The 20,514-nt window shown below is 37.5% G+C and overlaps 1 protein-coding gene across 5 annotated transcripts in view; it reads left to right on the top strand.

Annotated features, from left to right (window-relative positions):
* LOC123268271 (semaphorin-1A-like) overlaps positions 1-20,514 on the top strand; it is a 96,339-nt gene that overhangs the window by 38,874 nt on the left and 36,951 nt on the right. For all 5 annotated transcript variants that reach the window (XM_044733219.1, XM_044733218.1, XM_044733217.1 and 2 more), the window contains one exon: positions 3,359-3,553. In XM_044733219.1, the coding sequence (XP_044589154.1) occupies positions 3,442-3,553 (112 nt within the window). In that variant the 5' untranslated portion in view covers positions 3,359-3,441. The remainder of the gene's footprint in view (positions 1-3,358; positions 3,554-20,514) is intronic.

The following is a 20,514-nucleotide window of genomic DNA, read 5'->3' as shown; positions in this document are numbered from 1 at the left end:
TATTGTTATGATGGTTGTATTCTCCGCCCAGTTTGATTTTGATTAACGTTTTATAGTCAAAGTACTTTATTTATGAAGCCTAGTTTGATGAATGAACAGAGAAGAGGAAATTGATTAAAAAAATGGATTGAGCTTTTTGTTATTTTATATAAAAATTTTTCTCTCATTGTCTGCTAGAATTTTAATCATTTTTTTTCATTAGACAGGTGTAAAAAATGTAATGCATTTTGTTATTTTTTTCCCCGACATACACAAACAAAATCGTCGTGTAAATAATTTAAAAAGTTTTGTTATTTTGTTCTGTTGTTTTTTACAATGACAAGTACAGATAGAATGAGTTTGCAAAAAAAGTTGTCAGGTTCTTTTTTTTTTTTTTTTTTATTTTATTTTTTTGCTATTTTATTTTGTAAAAGAGATAACGTTATTTGTATAAAATGTCACTGGATATTTTTACTTTATTTTTTCCGTACGCATTTAATTTAATTTAAACCAGCGCGTTAAAAAAAAGAAAATTCCATTTTTAAAATAATCCACGTGAACGATTCAATTATTTCATCTATTTCAAACTTTTTTAACTATTTCCATTTGCAGTATTAAATTTTTGACATTCCATACAATAATTGAATTTAGTCAGTGTGAAACAACAAACAAAAAACGTAAATATTAATTTAAATTTTAAAAGAAAATATTATACGGTAATAGATAAATTAAAGTTGAAATAAAACCTGTAAAATTAGTAATTGATGATAGTGTATTATCCATCCGGTAAAAGCAAAAGTAATAAAAAACATATTACCAAGATAAATTCAATGTTTGATTTAACCCGCTAAGATTTATCTTCTTTCCGCAAACATTTTCGTTCTGATAGAAGCAATTAAGTTTAGTTTGACGTTAAAGTAGCAAACTAAAACTCGTTGGGGCTCGTTGTGTTGGTAAGTAAGCTTTCATACTGCGGGAATATTGAGAGAAAGAGAATAGGGCCGGAATACCTTGGCTAAAGTACTGAGTGAGAAGAAGATGAACAAGCATAGCAGAAGCTGAAGAGCCGAGCTTGAGTTTGGTTACCAACCAGTGGGAAAAGCTTCATCGAAATCCGCAGAGTTTCCACTCGCTCAACGTCTCAACGTCTCAAGTCTAGAAAATGAGATCTACCGTAGAATACACCAGTACCATAAGATCTTGCTTATATACTTATACCTTTTCTCCGTCTAACCACCCACACATCTCACGACGTATCTACGTGCGAGATTTATCAACGAGGGCACGTTTTATTGGATAAGTGGCCCATTTTCAAATGGCCCCTTATCGACTGTCTTATCTAACTCGCGGCTCTCGATCTCGACACGACTATTATACCCATATATACCCATACACACGTGGATCCGCTGTATGTACACATATGTGCCAATACCAATTGCTCTCTAGTCCCAACACAATCGAAACTTCTTGCGGTCAAAAGAGAGTTGACGAATCTAACTTTAAACTTTCTTCCGTTTGTAATAATAATGAAAATAATAATAATAATTATTATTATTATTTAAGTTTAAAATATAAAAAGTGATGTTTCAGATGAAAATGTCTTATTGAATAAGTAGGACGGATGATGAACCTTTGAATACAAATATATTAATATTTATCCCTGACAATATCAATAGCTGCTAGCAGTGATGCTCTTTAACTATCGACATAATCTTAACTCTGCGGTCAAAGAAGTAAAGAGTTGACGTGCCCATCTCTTTATTATTTCTCTAAAGTTTCTTCCGCTCGTCGCATCGCAATTACTATTACTATTATTGCTATTTTATTAAAAGACAAAGAGCTCTCTGTGTCTGTGGTAATACTGGGACTCGGGAACGTGTACTGTTCACTGGTGCTTTGGTTGATTAAAAAATCAAAATAATAAAAAATAATATTATTTTTCCATGCAGAGAAAGTTGCCTGTGACATAAAGAATATATTTTTATTCATCCGTCAGATTACACGGAAGAGACGCGGACATATTTCGCAATAAAGTGAAAGTTATTTATTATTATTTTTATTGATATTTAAACTTTTAAAATCCCTCGAAAAGTTGTAACGAAGAAACTTTAAATAAAATAATAAAACAAAATAAAGTATATGAAAAGGGGAAATAAATAAAAAGTAAATGGGCTTTAAGATTTATTAAGAGAAGGTTACTGTGAATTCTCGAGTGGAAATTAAAGCAAACGGCGTTGTTACTGTAAACTGTCAGCCAGACAAAGCAATTCAAAGGTATTTAATGCGATCTAGCCCTGCAGACTGAACGCTGAATGTTGAATGCAGTGCCCGGGACGAGTACCACCTACCGACCTACACTTTACACTTAACACCGTGCAGCGTACGGCTCTCAACCCCGAGAAGAGAATCCCGAGTAGTCGAGCTGGAACTGGAACTGGAACTGGAGCTGGAGCTGGAGCTGGAGCTCAAGCTCAAGCTAAAGGTTCACTTGCTTCCAGGCCGTACCGGGCTCACTTGCGTGACGTTACGTTGGCTTCCACTCTTACCTTTTTAGAGATAGTAATAGAGCAAATAGCTAAGTACAGAAGTGGAAACTCGGCAGGAATTCACCGGAGAGTTTAGTGCAAGACAGTAAAACAAAACGAGCCCGTTCAACAGAGGCAGAGAAAGAGAGAAAGAGAGAAAGACATGCCCAACCGGTGAGAAATGTATTAGTCAGCCAGAGAAAAGAGATAACGTGTCGCTGCATAATGCATACCGACATCAAACCTTGCCCGTCTGATCCCTCATTAGCCTTTTATCCTTTATTACTCTCAAACCTGGACAGCTTTAATTTTACAGGATACTCGGATACTGTCTTCTGTCTTTTAACTTCTAACTTCTGTCTTCTATCTTTGTGGTGTCGTATATCATTCCAATTTCACCCTTTGGTCTCTTCTTCAGCTCCTTAAACCTCTTTTACCTGCTCTGACCTCCAGAAAAAGAAAGAAAATCCTTTTATTCGTCAAACTCCTGATCCGCGCAGCGAATAATTCTTAGTTTTAATTGAAATAATGAAAGACTTTGCTCAGAAATCTCTTCCTCTCTTCTCGGTACTCTTGATTTAAAATCTTATTCTTACTCGTTACACTTTTCCTACCTTGAGTTCCTTGTACCTGGAGTTTCTTGGAATAAGTCTTTTCCTTTTCGTTCATTAATCAAAAGAAAATTAAGAAAAGTATAACTGATTGTAATGGGATTAATTTATTTTTAATTAATTAATTAACAAAGTTGTTTTGATAAATGCTTTATGAATATTTATTTTTACTTTTTTAATCGTTATAAGTTATATTATAGCAATAAATCAATAATTAATGATGTTATTTAATAATTGTTTCAGGTCCACCGTAGATCGAGGGGCAGAATGCCGAGCCACGGGTACGACCGCTGATTTACTGAGAGAGCCCAAGGGCTTCAATAAAAATGCTCGAGAGGATGCGCTTTCTACTTAAAATTTTGGCCTTGCTGGGCCTGCTGTGTCAGCAAGCACTCTCCTGGCCACAAGACCCCGTGCCGCGACTGCATGTCAAACACCGTAAGTTTTTTATATCATTTTATTTATTCACTTCTGTTTGGATTTAATTTATTTCGGAGATTTAACGGATAATAATTTAAGTTTGATTAAGCTGTTGCTAAATATTATTAATTATTTATGTACGGTGGTTAAATATTTACCGGGAATTTATGCAGCATTAGTATTAGGATTATCATCCCTTTTCGACCATATACCAGTTTACATTCGAATTAATCCATCATCTACGTCGAAATTGGTAAATAATAAATGAATAATCTCATTCTCTCAAAACTTGACCCATTTTGGTATTATTATTTTTAATTTGACAATTTTTAATAATAATAATAATTTATGAAATTAATATGCATTGCTGAAAAAACAAACGAAATATTAAAAACACTTTATACCTATATACAATAGAAACTTTAGTAATTTACAAACAAAAGTTGTTGTAATATAACCGGGAGTCAATATAAAATAATATATTATACTACAATATTATATATCCTCGGAACGAAACTAATTTAATTACGAAAAACCACATAAACTTTTGAAAAGCAAGCTGTCATTCAATTATTAGTTTATGTCTCAAATATCACTCGGCATAATTAAAGTTCAGAGTGCACGCACTTTAGTAATAATAACCAAAATATATATATATACCTCTTTATACCGAAAGTTTACAAGTAATGTAGATACCGCGACTATCAAATGAATCTTTAGTACTAAAAATTTAATTAATATTTCGCTAAGAAATATAATATAGATCAAATTTAAATTGAAAAAGTAACTTTAGTACACCATCGACCGTAGACTGCAGACCGTCAAAGGTTAATGGTTAAAAAAAGTGTTTGAACATCAGATGGCTAAAAAACTAAAAAACAGTCTGTACATATATACTTCTATAGATATATTTAACGAAAAAGCAGTAACGTTTAAGCGAGCTGCTAACGAGTCGATACTATATAAACTGGACGGTAGTACACTATAAACTGAGCAGTATACGGATCGAGAGTTTTAGCCTTTAGTTAATTCCATGGTCGTGTACATTCGATTGCCCGGGCAAACCGTCAACATCGTAACTCTCCCCGGGGCAATCTCCAATTTCTTTTATCGTCAAGAGGCTAATTCGACGAGGGCTCGTTTTATATTCCTTTTTTTTTTTTACACACGTATAAATTTATAAACCTCTGTAGATAGATATATATATTTATTAGTTGAATTGGATAGAGACTACAAACTGTATCCCGTCCAGCTGTGCACCGAACAGAAGTATTATATCGTACCAGCGAGAGCATGTTGAGGGGAAAAAAGAATAAAAGCTAAAATAAAAACTAAAAACCGAGTAGTATAGAAGCTCGCTCTTTCGCCGACTAAATCCCTTTGGAGCTCTACAGGTGTTTCGAATACAGTCGCCGTTTACCCCCGCCCCACTCAAGTTAAATCCTTTCCGATCATCTCGATACTAAGTGAAAACATATTTACCTATTTTTACAAAAGATATCCCTTTAAAAAAAATTCAGACGACAGAAAAACCAAACCTTTGAATTTTTGTTGGTACAAAATTTAGTACAGCCTCTGATTGATTGAATTCGATTGAATTTCTTGCGATAGGGTCAATCGTATTCACGCAATGGAGCAAGATGACGCAGACACGTGGCATAAAATCGAATGAGCTAACTGATGGGGTAGAATGTGGGTCGAGAAGTTTGCATTGAAGCTACAATTTGTACGATGACGATGACGGAAACCGTACCACACTGCACATTGCACATTCACTTGTAAATATATATATGCTGTGTACATATTTATATATATATATGGATTGTCGCGGTCGTAAGTTCGTTAAGTAACTACATGTAGTAAGCTGGCTTGGTTTGGTTTTGTTATATCGGTGTAGCAGACGAGACAGAAATTCAGTACACCGAAAGTTTCGCAATGCCAGCTCTATAGTCTAGTCTAGAGTCTTTACGTGTTGTTATTATTATTATCATTATGTAGGCCCGGTAATCTTTGCTCGTAAACACCTGTCGTTACTTATAAAAGCTTCGTCTTCTCCTTCCATTCTCGTACTTGTTATTTTCTCGGATAGGAGCAAGACAAAGACAGAGTGTTGTACGTACCGCGATCATCGATTTAACCGCCGGAATTTTTCATGAATGGTTAACTAGAGCAAACTTTTCTTTTGCTCACTTCTCGGCACCCGCCCACTCTTTACTCTTTGCTCTTTGTGATAGTTTCAAGGTGAGCAATTTAAAATAAAAAAGGTAAATATGTTATTTGTTATTATAACGAGAGACTTTTTGTGTCTGGCGATAAACCGAGGGGTAAAGGCTGCTATGAATCAACGTGCTGTGGAAACCGATGACTCGCCGGTCAGTTGATCGTGATACATCGATCGGTGGTTGGTTGCTCAGTGCGTGCGGAAACTTCACCGGGGATATACAACAACTCGACTGGCACTCCGGCTACGAGTTTCATTCCGTGACTCGGGCTATAATTCAACCACCGGCGATGATTCATGCACGGTAATCAGACGCTTTGGGGTGAACCTTTGCCAGTCTCATGTCTGATGTATGACTGACTGAGGATTTTTTGACATTCTACAGTCACGGGTACTTTTTTTGTGTTGCTATTACACCTAAGCAATGTCAGAGAGTTTTTTCACGCTAAAATAAATTATAAATTCTAAATTTTGTAATTAAAATCGGAAAATTAAATGTCTCACAGGAAAAACGTACACTAATATAGATTCAAAAAACCACAAAAATCCTTTTAGTAAAGAAATTATCGGCTTTTAATACCAAGTATCGAGAAGGAAGATAATTTTGTTCGTGTCACCGTATTCTTAGATTCTCAGATGTACACCGCGATGACATCACCACGTCAAAAGTTTAATAGCGCTGAGAATAAGATGAAATCAGTGGGTATAAAAAAATCCCGAGTATTTCCTGAGTCGATCGTTTCTTGATTCTCGGTTCCTCTTATATTACTCTGAGGCTCCAAGGCGCTATAATATAAAGCTGGCTTAAAGCTACACTGGTATTAGCAGCGAGCCGCGGTACAGTGGTACCCAAGTAAAGTCGACACGAGAAGAGAATCGAAATAAAAAACAAGAGAGAAAAATAACATAAAAGTTACGACACGAGTGTCTCTTCCGGCTGCGTGAAATCGACATCCAGGAGTTTAGAGAGTAAGAGGGAACTTTATTCACTCGACATACTTTTAAATTTAAAATTTTTATTAATCGAGTGAAATTATTCACCAGCAGAATTAAATTTTATTTTATTTTATTCCTTTGCCTGTGTTGATATATATTGGATTAATATTATATAAATGTAGTCAAGTGGATGAACTGGTGTGTGGTGGAAAGTCTTTCTCCGGCGGTTAGCGGGAGCTGCTCGTTAATATTGGCTAATCGGAGTGTTCTGGTCGCTCGACTAAATATCGAGTCATAGGTTTTAGGTAGTTGCTGGTGGTGGTGGCCGCGGTGACGGTGACGCTGGTGTGCCGACACCGATAGCAAACCACGAGGGACACTAATCTCCAAGCAGCCGTATCCCAACAAAATTTGGAAGCCAGCCAAGCCTCGTCGCACCGGACAAACGACCACGCAGACGTCCATTTTTTATTCTTCTCTTTTATATTTATCCAAACACGAAAATACTCCAAATACTTGGCTTTTATATATGCTATCAACTATCAACCCATCAAGGCTCTTTCTTCTCCAGCTTCAGTCGCTGGTTTGTTTTTTTCGGATTTACCTACCCGAGACCGTGAGCTAAAGTACCAAAGAGCTCTGCACAAAATAGTCCATTGACATTCTATATTTATCCTCAACTCGGAAAATAACGGGTTCGATTGTCAAATTTTTTTTCCCGATTGTTTGCTAACTGTCTGGATGCTCGCTCGCATTCGTATACACTTCGCATTTATATACATATATACATACATGCCTACAAAAGGAGAGAAAAAGAAAATAGAGCTGTGAGAACAATTGTCTGGCAGTGGCTCGCAAAAAATAAAAGAAACTTGATATGAAGCTTTTCTCACTACCGAAAAAGTTTTATGCGAAAACTTGCCGATAGCGCATTTTATTCCAGATATACCAGACACTTTAACAGATAATGTGTATAAAATACATATATATCAGCGACTCGTACAGTTACAAAGCTCTGCAAAGTCAGGCTGACTAGCTGATTGGTTGTCCTCGCATAAGTGGAGGAACAAGAGGAACAAGAGACAGGACATAGGAAGCTGTCCATCGAACCCGAATAAAAGTGAAGTGAAGGAAAAAGGATAAAGTATAGCCGCGAGTGGTGCTCGGGGCGGTCGCTGTCCGCTCAAGAAAAATCGCTGACGCCGCCCGAGAGACCGGAGGACATCACCAAACGAGATAAAAATTTAACAATGTAAAAAAAGGTCCCTCACTCTTACTCTTGAAACGTCACATTAAATTTCGTTCACGGGCCAGTGGAATTTTTCCTCCGCTCGGTCTAGTAATTATCTCCCTGAAAGCAACTACCCGGTTAATCTGCCTCATGCCAGCAGACCCCAGACAGCAAGCCCTAGACCATGGACGGAAAATATGCGACTGGTCTATTTGGTTCTCCATCAAGAGGAATAAAATATGTAAGGTATAAGGTTCGTTAACACTCGCTCGTTTCCTCAGTTATTCACGCGTTAATGCCTTTCCCACCCCAGCATCGGTTCTTCTATTCAGGGTAGGGACTCGGAGCGGCACGCGCCCTCTGGCTCTTATCCTATCCTTAATGCTTGGAAGTTACTCAAACGAGCGAAAACATCGAGCCAGAGTACATAGGAGTATAAGCATGGAAACTCTTCCTCCTTCAGATGCGATCCCTTAGATCCTCCCCACCTACATAGATATCTACTTACTTACAAATTGTACGGCAAGCTCGCATGTACAAGTGCTTGCCCAGAAAGTACGGTAGCGCTCGACTCGTAAATCAACTCCTGAGATAAGAGTTAGTTTCCCTGTATCTCTTCTTTTTTTCTTATTTTCCTCTTGAGTTTTCTGGTTCCCAGGTCCCTTACCAGGATGAGACCTCTCGAGCCCGATCGCAGATCCTTCGTCGACGTACAAACGAGAGCACGTCGGAAGTTATCCGATACGCGGATTGGCCGCAACCCATTTGGCATGTCGAAATGTCCCAAACTATTTCTACTTCCCATTCCTCTTTCCTCGGATGTCTGTCTGAATCTATTCACTATCTATTTATTGATGCACGGTCTAGTGTGCTAGTCCTCCGCTGAGAAAATGGATGGCGGATTATTTCCTGATCCTGATCCGGGTCCAGTCCACCGCAGAGTTTGCTGCTGGTGATTTTCGCGGGTCTGCATCCGGGAGATATGAGAAGAGTCCACTAATCTGGAGGCATGTCGAGACGGTTTGTACACACGATAACAACTCTCAACTCTGCACCTCGTACGGATAAACTAATACCTGTAACCTGTAACCTGTAACCTCGACTGTCCCGTCCTCAACTCCATCTATCCCGGTACCAATAAATATACGTGTGGGTGCAGTAGATATATGGTGAGTCCTTTGGGTTGATGTCGTCGATCGCCGGTCGCTGGTTTAGTTGTACTACTTGATGCCTCTACACATATCTAGCAGCACTACACACTGGTATAGTACACAGAGAGGGTGATTTTCGAGCTAGTGAACGTTGTTCGTTGGACAATGCTTATTGCCACTCGAGGCAAAGTGAATCCCTCCCGTTCTCCTCCTGCAACCCCTTAGGGCAACTATTACACTAGAGTCCTGTGCTCGCTGGTGGTTTATTGATCGTACTCGATCCTCGTGACGTATTATGATGTCTCATACACACGCTCTACACTCTCCTTTTACACATGTATGTTACACTACACTCTGATGGGTCTGGTCTGCTCGAGCGAGCACAGGAGGAAAAGAGACGATAACAACTGCCCGACAATATCAAGACAAAGCTATAGGGTTTATTAGTTGACGCTGGTTAATGGGCATTTATAAATTACTGGCGTGTCATCAAGGGTTAAGGACCCCTATATTCTATCTCCAGTATCCTATATCTTCTATATCGATTGAATTCGTCTCGATTTCATGCTAGATAACCCGAACCTTTTGTTTATAAACAGTACACTCTTAATGGGTATGCTGGTTGTCGTGTGTTCTATCCTAGCTTATATTAGCTCTACTTTTACTTATACCATGCCATACACAACACTGGACATTTGTCTTTGTCCACGTGTCGACTCTTCTTCAATTTCAACGTCGGCGAAATTTAATATACCGACGACATTGCCCCTATTATAATCTTAAATACTTCTTGGAAGTATATATTTTAAATAAATAGAGCTATCGCTAATAAATTTATCTTATTTATATTTATTGTTGTCGTTTATTAAGAGCATTTATTTAGTTGAGTCTACAGACATCCCAATAAAATAAAATAGCTCTATAGTTTGATATTTGTGCGGTTATTTTTGTTTTTTTAATTAATTAAATAAGTAACAGCATTCATTTCGATGGACGTGAAAATAACGATACTGAAAATTACGCGATTCAGTCTTAATAAATTTTATTTTAAAAATTCAACGTCTCTTATTGAGGTTTATAGAAATTTTTCGACATTTAGAAAATGAATTTTTTACCCACGACCTTTTAGTTAAATTAATTCTACTTGGATTTTCATTAATAAAATTAAATCCAATCATTTTCATGAAAATGTTTTAGTTCATTGAAGTCAGACTTTTAGCTATTTCCAGTTTAAATGAAATATTCAATACCTCTCGGTTTTAAAATCTAAAACAAAAAGCCAATACACAAAATATACAAAATTAAATTCTATTGAATGTTTCAATTGTAACAGTGTACGTCATTTTTTTTAATGTTATTGAATTTTACTCATGAACATAGATGTATCGACGGTTAAATATTCCTCTCGGTATATTAATATGTAATTAAATAGTGACAAAAAAGTTTTAATCAAATATTAATTTACCAGAAATAAATTAAATTATAAGCAGCAAGAGAGTATTGATTATTCGTATAAAATAAAATAATGTTAAAGACTGTGTACAAAAAGTATTAAATAATAAAATCTCATAGAATTTAAAATGAAAGAGAATAGAGAGGAAAATCTGAGTCCGCAGATTGAATCACCGATTGGATGTATAACTTTGCCGTTGCGGATGTTCAAGATACATGGAAGAACGGCATTGCTCTCGTGAGGGAGCAAAAAGATAGAAACAACGACGTCGTCGTCCTCTTTCCGTCCTCACAGTCCTCTTAGCTGTAGTTGTAGCCGAGAGAGACGTTGACCTCATGTATACGTCGAGGTGTTCTAGGTCCCAGAGGTCGTAACATCTCCATCCTGGTTTATCCTCCGGTTTTTCCATCAGAGTCTCTTTCCTCCTTCCTCCTTCCTCCTTCCTTCTTCCTCGGGGATTCGCATGCTTCTAAGATGTATTTCCTTGGAATATTTTTATTCTTTTTACCCTTTTTCACTTCCTCTTCCTCTTCCTCATCCTCTTGCTCATATCCTGATCTAGTTCTTGCTCTGCCCCGCAGGATCTTCTGTCTATCTCTGTCTGTCCTCAGTAGGTTTGCTCGTGTTAAAACCTGTGACTCAAAGCTAGAACTGGCTTTTGCCCACGAGTGAACCATACAACAATAACAACAACAACAACAACACACATCCCTCAGTGATTGATCCACCAACCCAGACATGACATCAATTGACTTCTCTCGTCTTATGATATTATTCTAGCCCCGGAAAATTGACCAGGCGAGACTCGACTTCTTCCTCCCGATTGTCCATTCTATTCTCTCACTATTACGTGGTATATATCTTGTATTTTATCCCCGCAATCACTCACATATCTTGCTCCCAGCAGATAAAGGAGAAGAAAGTCCTCTTTCCAGTCTCAGACACTCTGGCACCTTTACTTTTTCCTCCTACGTATCACATATCACACTCCACTCACGTCACCAGTTCTCCTTATTTTTTATCTCACCCATACCCTTATTTTACGCACCAATAATTTGTCTTGCTCACAAGCTCAGGACTCCAGAGACTCGGAAAATCCATCCAATCAGACGAACTGAACCTTGAGTTAAATTATTACCTCATCTTTACGCCTTCAATTTTACTTATCTAAGTCGCTGTCCTCCTAGAATTAATCATCATTTTTATAATGACTCAATAATAAACGCAACATTGAGTGGGATTTAATTAATAATTAATTAATTTATTTATAAATGAAAAGCTTTCTAAAGTAAATAATTCAACTGTTTACTATTTTAATTGTTTGATAATTGAAACTCCATCAATTCAATTCGAAAATTATATTTTACAATAATAGTTGCTTTATTGAACAAAAAACAATTCGTTAAAAAGTTTATTCAGTATTGAATTGTTCACATTCATTGAAATGTTTACTTTTATTTCATCCAATTTAGCTTCACATCTAAAAAAAACATTCAATTGTTAAAACTCAACCTCTCAAACATGATTCATTATTTACCTAACTTAATTAACGTATGAATAATTTATATCGAGAAAGTTTTGTTATTTTGGACAGATCAGAATAATTTCATCACATTCTAAGCTCATAGGTTAGTTAATAATAACAATAACCAAGCCAAAAGAGGCAAAGTGTAGAGTATAGAGTCTAGTAAGGCGTAACATAAACTAATTAATTCAATTGACCGAGTGTAATTCTGTACCACCAGCTGGAATTTTGTCAGCTAACCCGTCAACCGTCAATTTAGCGGCGTACACCCACGCGCCCGACCTACTCATTCACACGACATACCACATCACACTAACTACTAAACTACTAAATTACCAGATCCGTGAAATAACTCTATTTGATATTTCATAATTAACTCATTCTTTAAATAACACAACTTAGTAGGTACACTTGCCCTCTAAGCTGTTGAACTCGTTAAATAATCACGACTCTCAGCTCGGGTATCAATTATGTCGATATTAATTACAATTACAATTTATTATTAACAGAATTAAGACAGAAGTTAACAAGAGGACGAAGTAAATTATTAACTGACTCGGTATTTAAGTATTTGAAAGTTTGCATAAATAAGAGGAAGGATTTCTACGATAATAATTTAAAGCTTTCTCATAGACATAGACATAATGATAATCATAATAATAATAATGATAATACATAAATATATTTATATGTACATAATAAATATATGGTATATCCTACATTCATAGTACAGAGGATTGAATCAAGTATGGATTATGCTAACGGGATATATGTCGCGGTAAATATGCCTGGCATACACAACGTTATTCGCGTGCTAGAAATTGTGTAGGTAAATCTCCTCTATCCTTCTATCGACACAAATATATACGTATTATATAATATATATAATGAATAATGTCAACGAACGGGTACAGGTTAACGACAATATTTATTCTTATAACTACTCTAAATTGTATAGACCTATGCATGTATACACATGAGACTTGCATAACTAAAGAGATGTTTACTGTAAAATTTACAACTCAGTGTAGTATGTAGTATATACTACAGTCTGCCGAAATTTACTTTCGACACTTGTTGTCAATTCCGAGTAGAGCCGGTCTTTAATTTTTAACATCTATTTTCTATTCCGACGTGGCTTGGTGGCTCGCTTGGTACACATGGGACCGACGTGGTTAGAGTTATAGTGGATGGAGGCCGCTCGAAATTGTTGGGATGCCGAGCCACGCCGCGGGACCGGGACCCTAGCCCACCCTGTAGGTGTAATGCTCCCTATCTACAAGGTGGAAACCGGGCTGTGACCCCAGACTCCGATGTCGAGCTCTGGAATGACGACGGTCCAGGTCAAGCCCTGTACATGCTCGGCCAATTGACAGAACCCCCACACCTCCCTACTCGCATTCTCATCACACTCCCAGTCACTCACCATCATTAATGTATCACGTAATTAATTAATTAATTAATTCGAAATTGAGCGCCGTACTATTTATACTGACTGTCTGTTTGTTCGTTTGGTTATTTGGTTATTTGTTTGTTCGGGCATTTTAAAAAGCACTTCTTTGCATTTTGGATGAGAAAATATGCTAGAGGAAGTAGAGCATGTTGGGATTCTCCTCCATACTACTTTGCCGCTTGTTATTGCCGTGGCACGGCGGATCGGCGAAACAAGTTGACCAAACAATCGACAAAAGGTTCTCCGCTGCTCGATAGTACATAACAATCTATGTATGATATAAATATAAATATATATGTAGTTATGTATGTATATATGATACACGGAAAAATATAGATGGACAGGATAGCCGGTATTCTATTGAGCTCTCTATCACGAAACGAGATTAATCAAACGGTCCCTATCACCGACAGGATTTCGGCGAGTGGCCAATTTTCCTGCGCCGGATAAAATTGTATTTCGTTATACGTTATTGCTGTGGCGAACCGATTTTTACCTTTTTTTATTTCATATTTTTTTCACTCCCACTGCACTGACGATTATTATTTTCTGTCAGTTTTCTTTTTTTTTATTTTTCATTTCACCCGATGACGTGTAGTGTGAAAATTTTTGATGACTGGTCGACAACCTGCAGACAGCTAAATTCAGTTATTATTAATTTATCAATGTTTATTGTTCTGGTGTTGTCATTGTTGTCATTATTTTTATTGTTACTGCGGTGAAATACTTATCAGAGAGTTTCAGCACCAGCTCCCAATCGGAATCCCAATAGCGAATTGATTGAGAACTCCACCATGATTGATGACAAATCGAGTTTCACGGTTTTATTTATAGCCAATTCCGCGGAATTTTTAATATTTTTACCTTCACTCCCAACTCTCGTTTCTCTACGCTTGAAACTCTACACCTACCGGGAGAAATAATCGATTAGTGTGTCTGAAGAATAAATAGCTCTATCCGTAGGTATATTTCAGAAACGTGATAATTCAAACGATTTGTCGTCATGACAATCTTCGTCGGTTGTTGCATTTCGTGGTCGATTCATCATACCAGAAATTTCCACTCTCATATGAATGCATATATATTATATATATATATATCCACGTACCACACCTTCCGTTGTACTATTTTTTACCTGTCCGCCTCAGCTCTATTCGCAGTCTATTGATTCGCTATTAAACTGAATAAAAACGAACAATGAGTTTGCCGTTAGAAAATTCATATGGAATTTAATTGAAAGGGAAAATAAGAAAAATAAAAATCTATGCATAACTTATCCCTTTTATCTTTTGTTTCTCGACAACAATAACATTTTCCCGAGATTTTAATTCAACGACAGCTTAGAAAAGTTTAATAGCATGTGCGTATACGAACATAATTATTAACATAAACGTTAATTTCGATAAAATAAGCCGTGAAAAGAAACTTTGAACTACTCGTTAAGCTGGGAAACCTTTTTCGACTTATTATGTATAATATAGTACAGTATATGCAATGCCGTTTAGGTTTTTAGTTTCACGGATTCGTACACACACGGATACAAATAGCAACGAGGAAATTCTGCGTTAGCAGTTCCTACATTACCAAAGTAAAGAGCCCTGAGGGTTCGCTGACTACGCGACTAACTTTTTTATTATTTTTTTTAGCATCGCTGCAATTTAATATTACGTACGCCTCAAGTTGAAATACATATTGTACAGCTCCGCATCTCACAGTTCTGTTATATGCTCTATAGATTATTCAGCTTTACAACGCCCGAGTATTTGCACTGATGTTGAACCGTAATTTTCATTTCCGCAGTACAGAGCAGTATCTAATCACCGGATACTTATTACTTTTTTAAACAACCTCGGAAAAATATCTATTCATAAAACAACATAAAATAAAATTCCAAATGAAATTTAAATAAGCTTCCTTTTTAAAGATAAAAATACTCATCCATCTCCTTTGTAACTTTTTAATCTGAAAAACATACACACTAGTATTTATACGAATTATAAATTTATCTGCAAGTACTGCTAGCAAAAAATCTCAATTACTTTGAGTTTTTGTGAAACTGCGTGTAATATAAAGTTATTCTTGTTCCTCAGCAACGGCAGAATAAAATAAAAGCGAACCTCCAATCGATAAAATAGTCGAAAATAATTTTTATTTTTGTGAGACATTAAATCTGACAGTTTTCTTCTGTTAAATCTTGGTTAAAGCGATGATATCCTTGACGTTATATTTAAAACACAGCGAAAATGATTTGAATAATGGTATTTAATTAAAGCGAAAATCGACTAATTTTAAGATTCAATTAATTTTTTATCAGAGTAAGAGTAAATCACTGGATTTATTTAAATCTAATTAACTTAGTAGGTCATAAAAAGCGAATGACGTGTAGCAACATGTAAAATTAGCAATTAAATAACTACGGTAGAATTGAATCGGTCAATTAGATACCGTGAAATTTAATAACTGGCAGATATCAGAGAGGTATCATCGTTGAAAAGTATGATATGATGCACATATCTAACTTTATAATTTAATATGTAGATGCAGTAAGCTCTGATGGTTCCTGTACAAGATTTACGTTTTACATATGTATACATGTACACGTAGAGCTATTATGAAATATTCATAAATTCAAAGGCACGAAGCTCGCGGTAATTCGTTTAATAGTTCAAGTATCAGGGAATATTTTCAAAAATATCCTTCTTTTCAATTGTAAATCATCAGTTATCAATCAATCAATTGTATAAATAATTGATAGACGATTTAGCAGACATAAAGACACAAGTGCTAGATCAATTATAATTATGAATTGAAATTTTTGAACCAGCACTACACCAGAGAGTACTTAAGTGCACACATCAATGGCGTATCATCAACTTTAATCTCTCTGATCTACTAAACTCCAATTGAAAATTGCCAGTCGCATTATGCGAATGAATGAATGAGGATATACCATTATTTATCAAATACAAGCATCGTGTTCATAGTACATACCACCACCACCACTACTACTAGGATCACAAAAGCATTGCAGTGTTGGGAGGGTATTAAAGTGTATAAGAGTTAATACAAGCTTCGAATTAATGGGATAGTGGTGGTAGGGGTCTCATAAATGCAATGCAAATTTTCCGAGCTGTGGTTTAGATCACATTGGTATGAGCAAGATACACCAGAGGAAGAACTAACGTGTGAGTGTGTGAGTGTGAGTAGACCGAGACCGCTCTCCGGCTATTACTCTTGTGCATATAGTAATACTAGCATTCTGGTAGTGTTGAAGAAGGATGACGACGATAAAGAGGAGAAGGAGAAGGAGGAAGGAATAGAGTATACTCACGACGGTAAAGTGTCGCCGCTTATATTCCACGGGACATGCACAACTCGCGTGTCTCCCTTATCACTCGGTAAGATAGCTTGCACTTTGCATACGTGGCATAATTCAACGCCAAACCCTCTATCCTCCACCCTCCACCCTCCACCCTCCACCTTCGCAACCCTCACAGCCATCTTCATCTCCATCTCCATCTGAACCGTATCTAACCATTTATATATGTACCACCATTTATATATAGGTATTATCTAGCATGCATGGTATTTTCCGTCTCTGCGAGGCCAGCTGGCTCTTTGTCTTCCTAATACCCACCTCAGTTGTTCTGGTGGTCGTCTCAGGATGACGGTGGCTCTGTCGATACCAGTCCGAGCCCGTAAAGTCAAGTAATTTGCTACACTCATCCTTCTAAGCCGGAAATTCCTGTCTCTCAGTGACTCTCGTTCGATCTAACTGGACATTTAACGACTCAAACTTGTCTTCCAAGATACGGCCAAAGTTTTACGTCAACTGTTGTTAGTCTATATAGCGATGCACTGAGGAAGGGGATAACTAACTATATACATATATATATATCAACATCTATATACAAGATAGATGAGAGTATATACGTAGTTAAGGTTAAGTCTCACGAGAGTGTTACGGAACAGCAAGTTCACGAGCAAGAATCACGAAACCGGAAATTCTCGAGTTGCTGTTAAGTGCCGCGGGATCCAGTAAAGATGTTTCGATGATTCCTCAACGCCACAAGATTGTTCCGGACGATATATATATATATATGTATTAACTAAGGATACCGGTACTGCCCGAATGCCAAGATGAAGAACAAAAAACTGATGGGATTGGAGAAGGACAAGAATAAGAAGAAGAACAAGAAGAAGGTTTGAGGTTTAGAGTCAAGTTTAAGCCATCTTGCGTCACGATACTGACAAATGAAATCACGCCTGGAGGCATTAGCGATAAGATTCAGCCCACGCGTCTGGTTCCTCAGGTATAAATGTGTATAAGCGATTGGCACTCACGGGCTTCATGATCGTGATAATCTTCAGATAGACATTACACATTACGTTTGTGTTTTAGCTTTAGTCTAAGTAAAGTTTTAGTTATATTAATAACCTCTGAATACGATGCCGGAGATAGACAGTCCAAGGGCGTGCCTGAGTGAGACGCCTCGGGATTCATGAATGAGATATAAAATATAATATAAAAATGTCGGGTCAACTGGTACCAGTTGACTCTGATAATTGGCAATGGCGACTTTATAGACCGAGCGACTGGTTGTAAAGAACTGACTGGAGAGAGTGATCAACGGGTGGAAGGGTCAGGGGGCCGAAATTAACCAACATTAGCCTGTTAGTCCATTACGAGTCATCCAGCCCAGCAATTTTAAACTCCCTCTTTATCAGCATCATTGTTTTTTCTTCTTTCTTTCTTTCTTTCTACAAGGAGAGTAAGAGGCGTAATGCCCGCACTCAATCTTTCTCTGCACAGTAAGTTTTACCCACTCTTCCACTTTGTCCTTATTCGCGAATAATCCCGGGTCTGGCACACCCGAGTTGGCTCGAGGCACCTAAGTCTCACTAGCGGCATTAGGATTAACCGTGTGCCAAATAGACCCACTACTCCTATCTACTCACCTCCACAGTCTCGAGTTTAGTCTTGAGATAGGACTAGCAATTTCCTAGCTCTCGACATTCTCTCCAAGTGTGCTTGTAACGGACAGAGAATCGAAGAACCCTGAATAGGTGCTGGTGTGGAGGTTAAAGACGGGAATACTGAAGGAAGGCCCTATCTTATACCTTCCTTTGCTGAAGGAGCTCAACAACTGGAGAGTGGAATAACTAACCACTGGAAAGAAAGGAGAAAGGAGAAAGGAATTGAGGTGAGGTGAGGTAAGGCAAGGTGCTGCTACTGGATTGGAGCTTTTACATTTTCTTACAACTACACCACGTATTTCGAGTTCACCGTCTACAACAGGACTGCTAGTATACTACTATACTACTGTGTCTAGCCTTCTAGCCGCCTACAACCTGCAGGTCGATGCGCCCGTACTACTGAATGGCTCATCGTTAGAGCACTTTTCTCTCCGTCCAATTCCTATTCTATCCTATCCGTAATACACCGTACACCTAAACTCAACTCCATTTACTCACACTCCGGCAGGTTTATTTCTATATACATGTACTGGTTATTACTTGGTCGTCTCGTTCGTCGAGGATATTCTCCTCTACCATCAGCAACACACTCCCACTCAGCGTCGCCTCAATGCGGCTATTCATTTCGCTCTGGTGCCTTGCCAAACGAACCACGCGCTTTTCCGTACAAAAATCGAGGACCTCGAATCAACTTCCATTTCTTTATATACGCCATTTTTACTTTTATTTTTATTATCTTCTTTTTACTCTCAGTTTTCTCCCTCTCTTTTATTTTTTTCTTTGCAAGCCACCGAGCAAATTTAAGCCCAGCCAACAAAACATTTCATTTTTCCACCAGAAGGAGCTAGACCGGAAAACAACCAGCCCGAGCATCCGGTAGGCTCTATTTTCCGGGTGACTTCGTTAAACGGAAAATTATATCCAATAATTAAAACGATTCTCATTAAGCACAATATAATACTCTGATAGTCTTAATTAATTAATTAACTAATCAATTAATTACTAATGTTTACATGAATTTAAACTAAGGAAATGCCCCGCGGGTTGGAAGCTCCTTCTCTTTCTATTTATTCCAACATCCTGCTCTCCACTCATCAAGATCCACATACGTATATAACTAGTATACGTGGGCATGAGCCTTGAGCGTACAGAAGTTTGGATGCAATAACTTGTGCCCGCATCCTCTCATATTTCATCCGCAAAAACCCGTACAGGGAACCAAGGATATATAGCGTATACAGTAAGTAAGTATTAGCGGGTAGCGGGTTAACGCCAAGAGGCATTAATCCTTATAAGCCCCCTTTAGTTAACTTTACTTGGTTTTGCTAGCAGACTAACACTGGCTAATATTTTTTTATAAAAGTTCCTTTCTATTCTATTTTCGCATTTATAAATATAAAAGTATTTCTTATATATAAGTTAACGACAAAAGACTTGTTCGTTGAATCTGGCGGTTCGTGCGTGTGTGAGTATTTCCGGTACGGTTCAATTCATTTGTCTGACGTCTGCGGTACGCGGGAAGGGTGGGCTGTAAAAAAATAGTGGATGATGAGTGTGGGTTCAAAGCATCTACGAGTAGCAAGAAGTCTGATAAGCTTTTGCCGAACAAGCGGTTATCTTAGCAGAAGGCTTATCTCACGCTTGAGGGTTATCAGACCCTTTAAAGCCACGATCAGCCAATTATTTTTTACTTGCTTTCAGCTTGTTCTCCTCACTCTTATTCTTACTCTTACTCTTATTTCTCCTCCTCTTCTCCACTTGAAGGTGATCCTTAACATCAACTCGGTTCACTAGCCGTCCTGAAGTTCTATCGACTCGAGAGATGCCTTTTGAGAATTTCCCGGCCGAATAATTAACGGCTGAATGCGTCTGGACCAGATAGGATTCACCTAACAAGCGAATGAACCCACTGACCTCCACGGTTAATTCAATAACAATGCTTACAAGCTACCATATTGCACGAGTAGTAACCAACAGCAGAGTATAAGAAAATACACCGTCCTATCTCTGTTTCTAACAAATATGAAAAAAA

This window comes from Cotesia glomerata, linkage group LG7 (genome assembly GCF_020080835.1).
Source record: "Cotesia glomerata isolate CgM1 linkage group LG7, MPM_Cglom_v2.3, whole genome shotgun sequence".
Taxonomy (NCBI): Eukaryota; Metazoa; Arthropoda; class Insecta; order Hymenoptera; family Braconidae; genus Cotesia; species Cotesia glomerata.
This window is presented reverse-complemented; position numbering and strand designations above follow the sequence as displayed.